Source organism: Phoca vitulina, unplaced genomic scaffold (genome assembly GCF_004348235.1).
Source record: "Phoca vitulina isolate PV1807 unplaced genomic scaffold, GSC_HSeal_1.0 scaffold5, whole genome shotgun sequence".
NCBI classification, from domain to species: domain Eukaryota; kingdom Metazoa; phylum Chordata; class Mammalia; order Carnivora; family Phocidae; genus Phoca; species Phoca vitulina.
The window spans coordinates 74,259,311-74,276,964 of NW_022589708.1; the positions used below are offsets into that span (position 1 = coordinate 74,259,311).

The window sequence follows — 17,654 nt, forward strand, 5'->3', positions numbered from 1 at the left end:
GAGCATTTTTTCATGTGTTTGTTGGTCATTTGTGTGTCTTCTTTGGAGAAATGTCTGTTCATGTCTTCTGCCCATTTCTTGATTGGATTAGTTGTTCTTTGGGTGTTGAGTTTGATAAGTTCTTTATAGATTGTGGATACTAGCCCTTTATCTGATATGTCATTTGCAAATACCTTCTCCCATTCTGTCAGTTGTCTTTTGGTTTTGTTGATTGTTTCCTTTGCTGTGCAGAAGCTTTTTATTTAATGGATTCCCAATAGTTCATTTTTGCCCTTGCTTCCCTTGCCTTTGGAGATGTGTCTAAAAAGAAGTTGCTGCAGCTGAGGTCAGAGAGGTTGCTCCCTGTGTTCTCCTCAAGGATTTTGATGGATTCCTGTCTCACATTTAGATCTTTCATCTGTTTTGAGTCTATTTTTGTCTGTGGTGTAAGGAAACGGTCCAGTTTCATTCTTCTGCATGTGGCTGTCCAATTTTCCCAATACCATTTGTTGAAGAGACTGTCTTTTTTCCATTGGACATTCTTTCCTGCTTTGTGGAAGATTAGTTGACCATAGAGTTGAGGGTCCATTTCTGAGTGTCTCTATTCTGTTCCATTGATCTATGTGTCTGTTTTTGTGCCAGTACCATACTGTCTTGATGATGACAGCTTTGTAATAGAGCTTGAAGTCTGGAATTGTGATGCCACCAGCTTTACTTTTCTTTTTTTTATTTATTCATGAGAGACAGAGAGAGAGGGAGAAGCAGGCTCCCCACTGATCAGGGAGCCCAATGCGGGACTCGATCCCAGGACCCTGGAATCATGACCTGAGCCGAAGGCAGACGCTTAACTGGCTGAGCCACTCAGGTACCCCTTTGCTTTTCTTTTTTGACATTCCTTTGGCTATTAGGGGTCTTTTCTGGTTCCATACAAATTTTAGGATTATTTGTTTCAGTTCTGTGAAAAAAGTTGATATTTTGACAGCTCTCTATTCTGTTCCATTGATCTATGTGTCTGTTTTTGTGCCAGTACCCACTGTTTTGATTATTATAGCTTTGTAGTATATCTTGAAATCTGGGATTGTGATACCTCTGGCATTTTTCTTCTTTCTCAAGATTGCTTTGGCTACTTGGGATCTTTCGTGGTTCCATACTAATTTTAGGATTATTCTCTTTCTATGAAAAATATTGATATTTTGACAGGGATTGCATTGAGCTTATAGATTACTTGGGGTAGTATGGACATTTTAACAATATTAATTTTTCCAATCCATGAGTATGGAACTTTTTCCACTTCTTTGTGTCTTCCTCAATTTCTTTCATGAGTGTTCTATAGTTCTATAGTTTCCTTTGCCTCTTTGGTTAGGTTTATTGCTAGGTATCTTATGGTTTTTGGTGCAATTGTAAATGGGATCGACTCCTTAATTTCTCTTTCTTCTGTTTCGTTGTTAGTGTATAAAAATGCAACTGATTTCTGTGCATTGATTTTATATCCTGCCACTTTGCTGAATTCCTATATGAGTTCTAGCAAGTTTGGGGTGGAATCTTTTCCACATAGAGTATCATATCATCTGTGAAGAATGAGAGTTTGACTTCTTTGCCGATTTGGATGTCTTTTATTTCTTTTCATTGTCTGATTGCTGAGGCTAAGATTTCTAATACTATGTTGAACAACAGTTGTGTTCCTGACCTTAGGGGAAAAGCTCAGTTTTTCCCCATTGAGAATGATATTCACTGTGGGCTTTTTGTATATGGCTTTTGTGATATTGAGGTATGTTCCCTCTATCCCTATACTGTGAAGAGTTTTAATCAAGAAAGGATGCTGTACTTTGTCAAATGCTTTATCTCTACTGAGAGGATCATATGGTTCTTGTCCTTTCTTTTATTAATGTAGTGCATCACATTGATTGATTTGCCGATACTGAACCATCCTTGCAGCCCAGGAATAAATCCCATTTGGTCATGGTGAATAATCCTTTTAATGTACTGTTGGATCCTATTGGCTAGTATCTTGGTGAGAATTTTTGCATCCATGTTCATCAGGGATATTGGTGTGTAGTTCTCCTTTATGGTGGGGTCTTTGGTTTTGGGATCAAGGTAATGTTGGCCTCATAGAGTTTGGAAGTTTTCCTTCCATTTCTATTTTTTGAAAGAGCTTCAGAAGAATAGGTATTAATTCTTCTTTAAATGTTTGGTAGAATTCCCCTGGCAAGCCATCTGGCCCTGGACTCTTGTTTATTGGGAGATTTTTGATTAGTTTCAATTTCCTTGCTGGTTATGGTTCTGTTCAGGTTTTCTATTTTTTCCTGTTTCAGTTTTGGTGGTTTATATGTTTCTAGGAATGCATCCATTTCTTCCAGATTGCCTAATTTGTTGGCATATAGTTGCTCATAATATGTTCTTATAATTATTTGTATTTCTTTGGTGTTGGTTGTGATCTCTCCTCTTTTATTCATGATTTTATTTATTTGTGTCCTTTCTCTTTTCTTTTGGATAAGCCTGGCCAGGGGTTTATCAATCTTATTAAATCTTTCAAAGAACCAGCTCCTAGTTTTGTTGATCTGTTCTACTGTTCTTTTGGTTTATTTCATTGATTTCTGCTCTAATCTTCTGATTATCTGATTATCTTCTAATTGATTGCTATCTATCGATCTATCTAATTATCTTCTGATAATCTGCTCCAATATGTCTTCTTCTATTATTTCTCTTCTCCCACTGGATTTAGGCTTTATTTGCTGTTCTTTTTCTAGCTCCTTTAGGTGTAAGGTTAGGTTGTGTATTTGAGATGTTTCTTGTTTCTTGAGAAAGGCCCATATATAATTCCCTCTTAGGACTGCCTTTGCTGCAGTCCAATGGTTTTGAACAGTTGTGTTTTCATTTTCCTTTGTTTCCATAAATTTTCTAAATTCTTCATTTTTTTTTTAATTTTTTTTAAAATTTTTAATTTTTTTTTAAGATTTTATTTATTTGCGAGAGAGACAATGAGAGACAGAGAGCATGAGAGGGAGGAGGGTCAGAGGGAGAAGCAGACTCCCTGCTGAGCAGGGAGCCTGATGTGGGACTCGATCCCGGGACTCCAGGATCATGACCTGAGCCGAAGGCAGTCGCTTAACCAACTGAGCCACACAGGCGCCCTAAATTCTTCTTTAATGTCCTGGTTAACCCATTCATTCTTTAGTAGGATATTGTTTAGCCTCCACGTATTTGAGTTCTTTCTAAATTTCCTCTTGTGATTGAGTTCAAGTTTCAAAGCATTGTGGTCTGAAAATATGTAGGGAATGATCCCAATCTTTTTGTACCAGTTGAGACCTGATTTGTGGCCCAGTATGTGATCTATTCTGGAGAATGTTCCATGTGCACTTGAGAAGAATGTGTATTCTGTTGCTTTAGGATGGAATGCTCTGAATATATCTGTGAATTCCATCTGGTCCAGTGTGTCATTCAAAGCCCTTGTTTCCTTGTTGATCTAATGCTTAGATGATCTGTCCATTGCAGTGAATGGGGTGTTGAAGTCCCTTACTATTATTTTATTATTATTAATGTGTTTCTTTCATTTTGTTATTGATTAGTTTATATAATTGCCTGCTCCCATGTTGGGGGCATAAACATTTGCAGTTGTTATATCTTCTTGTTGTATAGACCCTTTAATTATGATATAGTGTCCTTCCTCATCTTTTATTATAATCTTTGGTTTAAAATCTAATTTGTCTGCTATAAGGATTGCTACCTCAGATTTCTTTTGATGTCCATTAGCATGATAAATGGTTTTACACCCCCTCACTTTCAATCTGGAGGTGTCTTTGGGTCTAAAATGAGTCTTGTAGACAGCATATGGATGGGTCTTTTTTTGTTATTGTTTTTAGGTTTTTTTTGTTTTTTTTATCCAATCTGATTCTCCCTTTTGATTGGAGCATTTAATCCATTTACATTCAGAGTAATTATTGAGATATGAATTTGGTGCCATTGTATTACCTGTGAAGTCACTGTTTCTGTATATTGTCTCTGTTCCTTTCTGGTCTATGTTACTTTTGGGCTCTCTCTTTGCTTAAAGGATCCCCTTTAATATTTCTTGCAGGGTTGGTTTAGTGATCACAAATTCTTTTAGTTTCTGTTTGTCCTGGAAGCTTTTTATCTCTCCTATTTTGAATGACATCCTTGCTGGATAAAGTATTCTTGGCTGTGTATTTTTCTCATTTAGTACCCTGAATATATCATGCCAGTCCTTTCTGGACTGGCAGATCTCTGTGGATAGGTCTGCTGCCAGTCTGATGTTTCTACCCTTGTAGGTTATGGACCTCTTGTCCCAAGCTGCTTTCAGGATTTTCTCTTTGTCTCTGAGATTTGCAATTTTCACTATTATATGTCGAGGTGTTGAGCTATTTTTATTGATTTTGAAGGGGATTCTCTGTGCCTCCTGGATTTTGATGGCTGTTTCCTTTCCCAGATTAGGAAGTTCTCCACTATAATTTGCTCCAATATACCTTCTGCCCCCTCCTTTCCTCTTCTTCTTGGATCCTAATTATTCTAACATTGTTTCTCTTTATGGTATCATTTATCTCTCAAATTCTCCCCTCATGATCCAGTAGTTGTTTATCTCTTTTTCTCAGCTTCTTTATTCTTCATTTTGTCTTCTATAGCACTAATTCTTTCTTCTGCCTCATTTATCCTAGCAGTTAGAGCCTCCATTTTTTATTGCATCTCATTAATAGCTTTTTTGATTTTGACTTGATTAGATTTTAGTTCTTTTATTTCTCCAGAAAGGGATTCTCTAGTGTCTACTATGCTTTTTTTTTCAAGCCCAGCTAGTATCTTTGTAACCATTATTCTGAACTCTAGTTCTGATATCTTATTTACATCCATACTGATTAGGTCCCTGGCAGTCAGTACTGCCTCTTGTTTTTTTTTTTTTCTTGTTCTCATTTTTGAGGTGAGTTTTTCTGTCTTGTCATTCTTGCAGAATGTGGTAGCTTTTCTATTTGTAGAGTTTCAGCTAATCTTTTCTTATATCTCTGATTGAGTTCACAGGTGTTCAGAATGATTTGATAGCTATCTATCTGAATTCCTGGGACCAGACAAAACTAAGATCTCCTACTCCTCTGTTATCTTGGACTATCTCCTCCATGTATTTTCTAATTTCTTATTTGATTTCTTCATTGACCCAGTGGCTGTTTAGTACCATATTGTTTAGCCTCCACATGTTTGTGCTTTTTCTGTTTGTTTGTTTTTTTTCCTTGTAATTGATGTCTAGCTTCATTCATACCAGTTGTAGTCAAAAAAGATGCTTGGTATGATTTTAATCTTCTTAAATTTATTTAGGCTTCTTTTGTGGCCTAACATGATGTATCCTGGAGAATGTTCCATGTGCAGTTGAAAAGAATGTGTATTCTGTTGTTTTTGGATGGTATTTTCTGTATATGTCAAGTCCATCGGGTCTAATGTGTTGTTCAAAGACACTGTTTCCTTACTCATTTTCTACCTGGGTGATCTATTCATTGATATGAGTGGGGTGTTACAGTCCCCTACTATTTATCATATTGCTGTCAAGTTTTCCCTTTGTGTCTATTAATATTTGCTTTATTTAGGTGCTCCTATGTTGGGTACATAGATAACTACAATTATTATATCCTCTTGTTTATTGATCCCTTTATCATTATGTAGTGCCCTCTTTGTCACTTGCTACAGTCTTTAATTTCGAGTCTATTTAGTCTGATATAAGTATTGCCTCCTGGCTTTTTTTTTTTTTTTTTTTTTTTTCTTCCATTTTCATGGCATATCTTTTTCCATCCCTTCACTTTCAGTCTGTATGTGCCTTTAGGTCTGAAGTGAGTCTCTTGCAGGCAGCATATAAATGAGTCTTATTTGTTTTATCCATTTTGTCACCTTATGTCTTTTTTTCAAGCATTTAGACTATTTACATTTAAAGTAATTATTGATAGATATTTACTTATTGCCATTTTATTAATTGTTTTCTGGTTGTTCTTGTAGTTCTTCTCTATTCCCTTCATCTTCTCTTACTCTTTTTCCTTGTGAGTTGTAATTTTCTTTAGTGTTTTGCTTGTCTTTATTTCTCTTTATTTTCTGTGTATCTATTATAAGTTTTTGGTTTATTATGAGGTTTTATATAACATCCTAAGTATATTGCAGACTATATTAAGTTGATGGTCTCTTAAGTTTGAACTCATTTTAAAAGTACTTCATTTTTTTCTTCTCCCTTCATAATTTATGTATAAGTTTTATTTTATTTTACATCTTTTTATTTTGTGAATCCCCTTAACTAATTTTTTAGAATTGATTTTACTACTTTTGTCTTTTAACCTTCATAATAGTTTACAAGTGATTGCTCTATGACCTTTATTGTATGTTTGCTTTTACTTGGAACAGTTTTCCTTTCATATTTTTTTTTTACTTTTTTAATTCTAGTTACCCTTTTAGACTGTGGCTTTTTTTCTGCACCCCAGGGCAGATGAATCTACTCATGGTCCTTAAGTACTGCTGTTGCTCCCCACTGCAGTTTGCAGTGTCGGGGTGGGGATTCTTTTTCTTACTGTGTCTCCATCAATATTTTGTGGTGCAGAAGCTATTCAGTCAGCCCTCAGGAGGAATTCCTATGTAAATAGGTGTAAATTTGGTGTGTCTGTGAAGGAGGTGTGAGTTGAGAGTCTTCCTGTGTCACCGTCTTGGAACAGACCTTCCAAGTTTTCTCTTCTTCCTTCCACCCACCCCTAAAGTGCCACACCAAGACAGCCACTAATGCAGGAGATTGATTTGATTCGTGCTTAGGCCCCCATTAAAAGGCTATTTCATGTCAATAATACTTTAAGCCACACTGTTTTTTTTTTTTTTTTCCTCCCTCTTACTTCGACCCAAGAGCAGCATTGACTGCAGAGGGGGAGAAGGTATTCTGCCAGTGATGTGTGCCATCTTATACTTTTGCAGAATGAATCTTATTCCCAGAACTGTAAGTGGAAATTTTCCCATTTCTGCCCCATCTGCCTCCAGCCTTTCATATGTATTCTGCAGCAGTGGTCAAACAAATGTCGTTTACTCTGCTCTTTCTGGGTAATGAAGAAATTTCCCTTCTCAGAGTATATCAGTATAACATTCTACTCATAACCTGGAACATTTTATTCTCTGAAAAGTGTACATTATTCACTTCCTTCTCTCCAAATTTCTTAATATTTTTAAGTCATCCCAAGAAATGAAACTCTGACTTTAAACCATTGCAAAGCTAAACACTGAGGCAATAGGAATGTTTTCTATAGTGACTCAAGTTTAATATCAAGTTCTGGATATAAACGAACAAAAACCTTTCTTTAATTCACTGAGCATCTTCTTCCCCAACCTGCTCTCTCATGATCCAAAATCGTAAGTGCTCTTTTTTTGAAAGTTTAAAATTTTTCATATGTACCACCTGGTGCCACTTTGAAGTGAGTATTTAATTCCAGGAGTCATTAAATTACTGAATTACTCATTTTGTGGAATGACTCTCCTGTATAGTCATTCAAAAAAATGTTCACTGAGTGAATACCATATTTTGGGCATGTTTCTGGGTGTTTAGGATTCATCAGTAAAGTCAACAATGAGACCTACTCTCACAGAGCTTCCATTGTAGGAAACAAAAATATACAGTAGTGCCTGTCATTTGTTAGAAGGTAATAACTGCTATGAAAGTATGTATGTAGATGAGGGTAAGGAGGCTCACAACACTGCAGAGGCTGCATGTAACCTTCATTTTTAATTTTAACTTTTTATTTATTATACGAAGTGGGGAACTGATTCCTGTAAGACTTTGTTACTTATACCTGATCACACATTTAAAAAAAAAAAAAAAGATGAGTGATTTAGCCTGAGTTCTAGTTTCTAATAGGATGTTGCTTTCATTAAATAAGTCTGTCCCATTACTATGATTAAAGTCTTAGATGTGTATCAGATTAAAAGCCTTTCACGTTCCAAGTGAAAATCTAAGCAGCATTTACTGGGCAAAAAAATATGATGTTAAAAAGATTTGTTTTAGTGATAAAAGAGGTGAATTTTATAAAGCTTTAAAAAAAATTTCTTTATAGAGAACTGCCATGTCAGGTTGTCTGCGAAATTGGTTTCACTCTGCTTCCTTCTGTGTTACATTTTCTAGAGTGGAAACTCCGAAATGTGAAATGCTGAGAAAATGATGTTTTGTGGGTTTTGTCACTAACTGGTAGGTCCCTTTGAACTTGCAAATGACTGTTGTTTCCTTCTTTTAGTTTAGCTACTTGGAGAAGCTTCTGTTGGTTCATGGAGCTTGGAATCATTTTCGAGTGACGAAATGCATATTGTATTGTTTCTACAAAAATGTAGTGTTATACATTATTGAGGTAAGAAAAGATACACTTTCTTTCATGGAAAAGTTAGGTCTTTGACATCAGTCTTGGAAGTTTAGGTTTTTTTTTTCCATATTTGTATCACTTAAATTACCATTACATAATTCTGTTTTAGGTTTTTACTCTAAGTTATTCAGTAAATTTGAATCTTCTAACCACCATCCTGACTTAAAAAATACCTGTTAAACCTTTAATTTGGCTATGGAAATATATTTTGAAATATTTTATTTTGAAATAATTATAGATTCACAGGAAGTTACAAAAATATTTTTAGGAGGTCCTGTGAAACATTCACCCAATTCTCCTTAAAGAACACCTTGAATAACTCCAGGACAATATCAAAACCAGGATATAACCAACAGAGTTTTTTCATATTTCACCAGCTTTACACACACTTGTGTGTGTGATTCTGTGTACTTTTATCCACATGCAGATTGATGTAAACACCATAGAAATCAAGGCAGAGGCCTCTTTCCCTCCCCAACCCTCCCCCAATGATATAGACCTGTTCCCTCACCACAAGGATCCCCCTCATGCTATCCCTTTATAGCCACATCCATCCCTAACCCCTGACAGTGACTAATCTGTTCCCTATCCTAATAAGTTTGTTCTTTCAAGAATGTTATAAAAGTGGAAACATGTAGTATACAACCTTTTCAGATCGGATTTTTTCAGTCTGTATAATTCCCTTGAGATTGATACAAGTTATTCCCTGTATCATTTGTTCCCTTACCATAACATTTATCATCCACCTGTTGAAGAGCATTTGTGTGTAGGTTTTGTGCAAACACAAGTTTTCACTTATTTAGGACAAATGTCCAAGAGTACAATTGCTGGATCATATGGGAAGTGCATGTTTAGTTTTAAAAGAAACTCCCAACTATTTTCCAGAGTGACTTTACCATTTTCAGTTCCCACCAGCAAAGCATCTGTTATCTTGTTTCTCTGGATCTTTACCAGCACTTGATGTTATCACTATTTTTTTAGCCATTCTGATAGATGGGTAGTGATATGTCATTGTGGTTTTAAATTGCATTTCCGTAGGGGCTAATGATGTTGAACATCTTCTCATGTACTTATTTGCTATCTTCATATCTTCTTCAGTGAAATGTGTCTTCATATTTTTTTGTCCATTTTCTAATTGAATTGTTTTTTCACTCTTAAGTTTTGAGAGTTCACATATTTTAGATGTTAGTCCTCTGGCAAGTAAGTAGTTTGCAAATATTTTCTTCCAGTCTGTATCATGTTGTTTTGTCATCTTAATAGTCTTTCGGAGTACAAAAGTTTTTAATTTTGATGTGGTCTGATTTATATATTTTCCTTTTATGGATCATGCTTTTTGTTCTATATCAAAAAACTCTTTGCCTAGCTCTAGATTCCAAAGATTTTCCTCTATGTAGTTTTCTAAAAGTGTTTTACACTTAATGTCATGATTCATTTTCAGTTAATTTTTGTGTACAGTGGAGGGTTTAGATTGTCTAGTTATTTTGCCCATGGAGATCCGATTACTTCAGTACTATTTGATGAAAAGGTTATCCTTCCATTAAATTGATTTTCCACCTTTGTCAAAAATCAGCTGGGCAAATAATGAAGAAATAGAAAATATGAACAGACTATAGTAAGGAGATGAGATCAGTAATCAAACACCTCCCTGGAAAATTATACCAATCATTCAAAGAAAAATTAACACCAACCTTCCTCAAACTCTTCCAAAAAGTAACAGAAAAGTAACACTTAGAAACTCATGTCAAAGAGGGATATCCTCTAAATCCATCCATGCTGTTGCAAATGGTGGGATCTCATACTTTTTTTTATGGTTGAGCAATATTTCATTGGATATATACATATATATATATGTGAGTGTATATAGCCTCTTCTTTATCCATTCTTCTATTGATGAACACCTAGGTTGCTTCCACATTTATTGCTTTTGTAAATAATGCTGCAATAAACATAGAGGGGCATAGATCTTTTTGAATTAGGAGTTCTCCTTTCTTTGGCTGGGCCAGTTACAAATGTTATTAGTTGCAGATGCTACAATTTGCTGAAGCCACAGACAAAATCATTCTGAACTTTTACAACTCAATATCATTCTTTACTGAAGCAATGCATTATTGGACAATGAGATCTAAATATTTCATTGAAATTATTTTTTGATAGAGAAAGTACAGTAACAAAGAATGAAATAAAAATTCTAAAATAAATGGACTGGCTTTCTGTTAGGCTCAAATACTCAAGTTTGATTTTATTTACATTTTGGTAAAATCCCATTTGATGACATGGAAAAAAAAAGAATGATAAAGTACTTCAGTGAATGGAAACACTTAGGTCAATATAAAACTTCTTGAACTTTCTTCTCTTTCAGCTTTGGTTTGCCTTTGTTAATGGATTTTCTGGGCAGATTATATTTGAGCATTGGTGCATAAGCTTGTACAATGTGGTAAGCATTCTCCATCTCTATCTGATAGCATGCTGTTTATGTCTGGGAACTGTATCTAAGTCAATCATCTGCACATAGCAGGCAGCACAAATACATCTTTAGAGCCTTTGTTGCTGCAACACATCTTGCAGAAGCCCATACTCTCCACACATGGTTTCAATCATAGGAGATCATTCTATAGCAACTACATTAAATTTCTATGCAATGCATTTTGATAATACATCCAAAACCTCTTTACTATATGCCTGTACAATGTTTTTAGGCTTTTAAGCCAAGTAATTATTATCGAACTTTATTTCTTTCCATTCTATTTAATACATACAATACATTTAATTAATATTTATTTATATCTGTGTGTGTGGGTCTGTTTTTATAGTGTAGTTCCCCAGCCTTTTAAACCTCCTGGTAGAAAATTTGTCCTTTTGTAAATATTTTAACCCTGTGTTTGTAGGAAATGATGAATTTTGATATGGAATCTTCTGAAACTAACAATCCCATACCATTACTTAACTCATTTTAAATTAAGAAACTAGAAATAAACGGTATGGTTAAAATGGTCTTTTAATTCACCTTTAAATTTTTGTTTTATTTTTCTTGTTTATTATTCCAGTTTAAAGATTAGAGGTCAGGGAAACCTAGCATAAAAATTAGGCTCCCAGTGAGTATATCATGACCTTTCTTTTGTACTGCATTATCATAACATATTAGAATCTGGATACTCTGTGCCTCAATCCCTAACATTCTATCTTCTGGGAGCTTGAATTCTGAAACAGCACAGACAAAAGTCATTGAGTGTCTAATAATACAAAAATGTCTAGTGCTATGAATAGTTAGTTGTGTACATGTCAATTCTAGACATATTTGACTAGAGCACTATACCAGTGAACCTGAGGTCATACACATATTTGTCTCTACCAGGCTTTTGGTCACAGATGACAATACTCAATTTTATTTTTTTAAGTTTCATTACAGACTGGGCTGGCAGAATCTTTGTGTGAGAAAATTCACTATGAATGCACAGGCCACAGATATTGGTCAATGGAATCTTTTTTTTTTTTTTTTAAATAAAGGAAAGCACAGAGACTGGCTTTTTTATATATATAAATGATGGCTTTAATTGGGAAACTTAAAATTGTGGACATTTTAGGATAATATATGATGACTTATTAATATCCATTGACTTATTAAATCTTATCTCATTACATATATATTTTACAGATGGGAGAAAGATGAAGCCTAGGACATCAAATAGTTACTGGCCATAAGAGAGTTAGATTGCTTATTTAATAACTACATTTAAAAAGGTAGTCATACTGTTTCTGGAGGTCCTATATTATTTCTGCTTCTGCCCATGCATGACTAACTGCTATAGGAATTACCCTCCTACCAGAAATAACCTACAGTGTCAGCCAAAATATATAAAACAATGGTTTTCAAACATTAAACAAAAGGCTGCTCATGGCTGTGATCATTGAGAGAAGGACTATTTCCAAGCCACAGTGCAGGACAATGGACCCAAAAGAAGGCCCAGGTGTCTTAATGAGTTGAAGACACAGAGGTTGGAGCTCAGTGGGCCCAGGTAGCTAGAATATCAAAGAGGGAACTGTACTGAGAGAGAGACAGAAAGAATGACTGAAGATCTGTAGAGAGCCCCCTTGAGTCTTTGGTTCTGGTCTGTGTATGCATGAGAAAAATCTACTTAAAGCTAGGGAAAGAACTACCAGAAAGCAGTAGGATGAATTCTTGGAGTTAATTCAGGGCTAGGAATAACTAGTTACACATGATATTGGGAAAACTTAATCAAGTTACACTTTTAAAAATAAGGATAAATTAGACCTATAATAAACACTATTCTGGGCCCATCATAACAAAACTTAAAAGCAACCTTAAAAAAACCATCAAACTAATTTGCAAGTCACTTACCTGCAAATCAGACACAGGCAAACAATATTTAAAGAGCCGAGATGTCCTTCAACAGATGATGGATAAAGAAGATGTGGTTCATATATACAATGGAATATTACTCAGCCATCAGAAAGGATGAAAACCCACCATTTGCATTGACATGGATAGAGCTGGAGGGGATTATGCTAAGTGAAATAAGTCAAACAGAGAAAGACAATTATCATATGGTTCCACTCGTATGTGGAACATAAGGAATAGCATGGAGGACCACAGGGGAAGGGAGGGAAAACTGAATGGGAAGAAATCAGAGAGAGAGAAAAACCATGAGAGACTCTGGACTCTGGGAACCAAACTGAGGGTTACAGAAGGGAGGAGAGTGGGGGGATGGGGTAACCGGGTGATGGGTATTAAGGAGGGCACATGTGGTGATGAGCAGTGGGTGTTATATGCAACTAATGAATCGTTGAACACTACATCAAAAACTAATGATGTACTATATGTTGGCTAATTGAACATAATAAAAAATAAAAATAAATAAACTTAAAAAAGAAAAAAAGAAAGAAATAGAGGCTAAGGGGGCTCCAAAGCCACAGAAAATATCTAATATATACAAATAAACTAAAAATAATGAATTGAAAAAAATAAACAAAATTAAATGCTCAAGAACACAAAATTCATAGTTGTGCATCCAATAAAAGATATCAGTCATGCAAAGAAATAGGAAAATAAGATCCATAATGTGAAAAATAAGTCAATGAGAGCAGATATAAAAATTATAAAGTTGTTAGAAAGAGTAGATAAGAACTTAAAACAGGTATTTAAATCTTATAAACATGTGCAAGAATATAAAGGAAGAAATGAATGTAATGAGGAGAACAACAGAAGATATAGAAAAGAACCAAATAGAACCTTATGATGAAAAATACAAATAGAAAATGGACATTTTTCTGGATGGGATTAAGAGCAAATTAGAAACTTCAGAAATAGGATCAGTAAATATGAAGACATAGCAATTATAGACACACAGAGAGAAAAATCAGAAAAACACACAAATGTTCTTCTTAACCTAATTGTTGAAAATCAGTGACCAAGAGAATAATCTTTAAATCAACCAGATAAATATTATGTATAGAAAATAAATGTAGGAGTAAAAGCAGATTTCTTATTGAAAACCATGCAGGGCAGAAGACAATGGAATATCTTTAAAGATCTTAAAGAAAGAAAAAAAAATCCATTAACCCAAAATTCTATATGCAGCAAAAATGTCTTTTGAAAATAAACCAAGAAAATAGAAAATTTATCACCAGAAGACCTATAATACTTGAAATGTTAAAGGAAGCTCTTCAAACAAAAGAAAAAGTATACCAGGATGAAATGTGGATCTATCCAAAGAAATAAAGAGGAACAGAAATGTTAATTATGTCGGAATTAATAAAAGACTTACCCTTTTCCCCTCATTTTCAATCATGATGACAGATAACTGTTAAAGCAAAATTAATAATGTATTCTGGGATTTGTCATTAATTTAGAATAAAAATGTCTGATAACTATAGCACAAAGAATGGGAGGAGGGATTTGAGAGTGTACTATTATCTGAATTTTGTGATACATTGCATATATATACTGTAAACCTTAAAGAACAACTAAAACCCCCAAAAGTTATGGCTAATGAACCAATAATGGAGATAAAAATCTTAATATTTCAATTACTTCAAAAGAAGTCAGTAAATAAGGTAGAGAGGAAGACTAAATGCAACAAATAGAAAAAAATAGGAAGATGGGAGATTTAAATCCAACCACATTTATAATTACACTGAAATGCAAGTGGTCTAAATATTCTAATTAAAAGGCAGATATTGTCATATTGGATTAACAAAATCAAAACCTACTTCAAATATAAAGGCACAGATAGGTAAAAAGGAAAAGGATGGGAAAAGATTTACCTTGTAAACAATAATTAAAAAAAAAAAAGCCAAAGTGGCTATATTAATAACAGAAATAATAGCCTTCAGAAAAATAAATATGGCTAGTGATGAAGATGAATATTTCTTAATTATAAAGTGTTAACTTATTAATAACACAGAATCCTATGTAAGAATAACATAGCTTATTAGAAACTAATTAGAAATGAAGCAGATATTGATATAATTAAATGGCAAGTTAAGTAAATCAACTCTTACATTCAGAGACTTAAACTCTGTTGAATGAACAGGGCCTGGGTGTCCTAGCCAACCTATCACCTCCACGAGCCCTGGGACACCAATCTACACCAGCACCAGCCATTTGTTTCTGATGAGCACTAAGTGCTTCTATGAAAAACCTACAGCTAACATCATACCTAATGGCAAAGCCTGTTCCCTTAAGATGAAGAACAGGAGAAGAATGTATGTTCTTACCACTTCTATTCAACATCATCCGTAGGTCCTAGCCAGTGTAATAAGACCAAAAAAAAAAGGATGATTGACAAAGAATAATGCTTGCTTTAGTTGCTGTCAACATTCTGTATAAAATTCTAGAAAATATACATAGGTCATATGTTGTGTTAGATTGTTATAATAAAGGTCCCCAAATTTGTCCATGCCCTTCTGTATCCACATCTTTTGGTGTACCCACTCACACTGACTCTGAGTTTGGTCATGTGATTGATTTAGCCAATGAGACAACAGCAGATACAAGAAGCCCAAAGATGTGAAAAATGCTTGCTCATTGAAGCTTGTACCATCTTGCTGCTCTTTGTGAAGAATCCCTGGTTAAACTGCCATAGAAACAGAAACAATATGGAGCAGAAATATGTCACTTCTATCTTCCTGCTATTTTCCTCGTTTTCTCTCCCCTCTCCTCCTTTCCCCTTCTTTCTCCTTTTTTAACTTCTCCCTTACTTCACCATTTTTTTTTCTCATATTATTATACCTACTATTACAAGGTTCCCTCCTTGACAAGGTCCAGAACTTTTTAAAGGATCATGTATTTTTCATTTAATATGGTTGCTAGCATAATGATTCTTAGTAAAATATTTGAAGAGTAAATGAGTAGGAAACATCCCTTTGTTTCTGATAATAACTATCAAGATAAAGAATTTTTGTGTATTTTTTTTAATCGAACGTTCACAACACTATTTACTGAGTAACTACTACCTACCAAGACCTGGCAAGTGAACTAGCTTATAAAACCAACTGGTTCTTATGAGGGATACAGATATCATTATTGGTAGATATATTGGTCAGTATCATGCCTATTATTTAAATATCTAGATATTCAATTTATTTTTATGCTCATTAAACAGAAGAAGAAATTTATTCATTTTATGCTCATAAAGCAACATTTACAGTTTCAAATCAATCAGAAAAATTTGTTAAATATGTTTGAATCTATGTGACTCATTAATATCATCTTTGTAAATAATTTTTGTTTTTAAATAGCGTATAAGACTTACCAGAAGATGCAAAAACAGTTCTGTGTACCCTTCAACCAATTTCCCCCATAATGATATCTTAATAGTTGTAATACATTATCAAAGTCAGGAAATTGACATTGTTACAATATTAACTCCATTACAGACTAAAAGTTCTTTTTACTAAATCCTTGTTTTCTATGTAGATTTTCACTTCATTACCACCTTTTACTCTGGGGATCTTTGAACAGTGTTGCAGTCAGAAGAGCCTGCTTACATATCCACAGCTCTACAGGATTTCTCAGGCAGGGAATACTTTTAACACAAAGGAAAACAGAAGATTTATTGCAGGCCTTTCAGCTCAACTTAACACGAAAGTTACCTTTGGTCTTTTCCTTTTCTGATGCTTAAAAAAATAATTTACAAACCAAGGGATGCAGCCCTGTGCAATCATTTACCTTGTAGTTTAGGTTATCCAAGAAATTGAGGTTTAAATAATAATATGTGGGGAAGAGAAGCCTTAAAGAAAAAGAAGCAAGGCACCATGTATGGTCCCACAAATTGTGCATTGAGCAGCTTCAGGAGGCATGTTGTGCAATGGGGCAGTCCTGGAAAATACTTTTCTTCGTCTTTTTAGATGAGACAAGTGATTCTTTTGGAATGATTTCTTCCTGGGATCATGGAGTTGAGATTTAACAGGGGAATTAAAGGCATTTTATAGGCCATAAAAGTAAACCTAATTGCATCTCAATCATTAGTGAAGCTTTAAAAAAATATAGACACCTGCAAGTATCTTTTCAAACTAGTGTTTTTGTTTTCTTTGGGTAAATACCCAGTAGTGCCATACTAGATGACATGATAATTATATTTTTAACTTTTTGAGGAACTTCCATACTGTTTTCCATAGTGGGTGTAGCAATTTGCATTCCTACCAACAGTACACAAGGGTTCCTTTTTCTCTACATTCTTACCAACACTTGTTATTTCTTGTATTTTTTATTTCAGCCATTTTGACAGGTGTAAATTGATATCTCATTGTGGTTTTAATTTACATTTCCATGATGATTAGTGATGTTGAGCATCTTTTGATGTGTCAGTTAATCATCTGTTAGGTCTTCTTTGGAAAAATGTCTATTCAGGTCCTCTGCCCATTTTAAATCACATTGTTTTTTTTTTTTTTGGTATTATGTATTTTGTTCTTTATATATTTTGCATATTAATCCCTATGCACTCCTATATTTATTGCATCATTATCTGCAATAGCCAAAATATGGAAGTAACCCAAGTGTCCATCAATAGATGAATGGATAAAGAAGATGTGGTATATATATACACAATGGAATATTACTCAGCCATAAAAAGAATGAAACCTTGCCATTTGCAATAACATGGATGGACCTAGAGGGTATAATGCTAAGTGAAATAAGTTAGAGAAAGACAAGTGCCATATGATTTCATTCATATGTGGAATTTAAGAAAGAAACAAGTGAACAACAACAACAACAAGAGTAAAAAAGTAGACTCTTAAATACAGAGAACAAATTGGTGGTTGCCAGATGAGAGCTGGGTAGGAGGATGGGTGAAA

At 34.4% G+C, this 17,654-nt stretch overlaps 1 protein-coding gene across 1 annotated transcript in view; it reads left to right on the forward strand.

Moving 5' to 3' along the window:
* Positions 1-17,654, forward strand: part of LOC116631258 (phospholipid-transporting ATPase IB-like) — a 179,908-nt gene that overhangs the window by 129,453 nt on the left and 32,801 nt on the right. Inside the window, 3 exon segments of the mRNA XM_032402448.1 lie at positions 8,217-8,327; positions 10,699-10,773; positions 16,276-16,396. Of these exon segments, the coding sequence (XP_032258339.1) occupies positions 8,217-8,327; positions 10,699-10,773; positions 16,276-16,396 (307 nt within the window).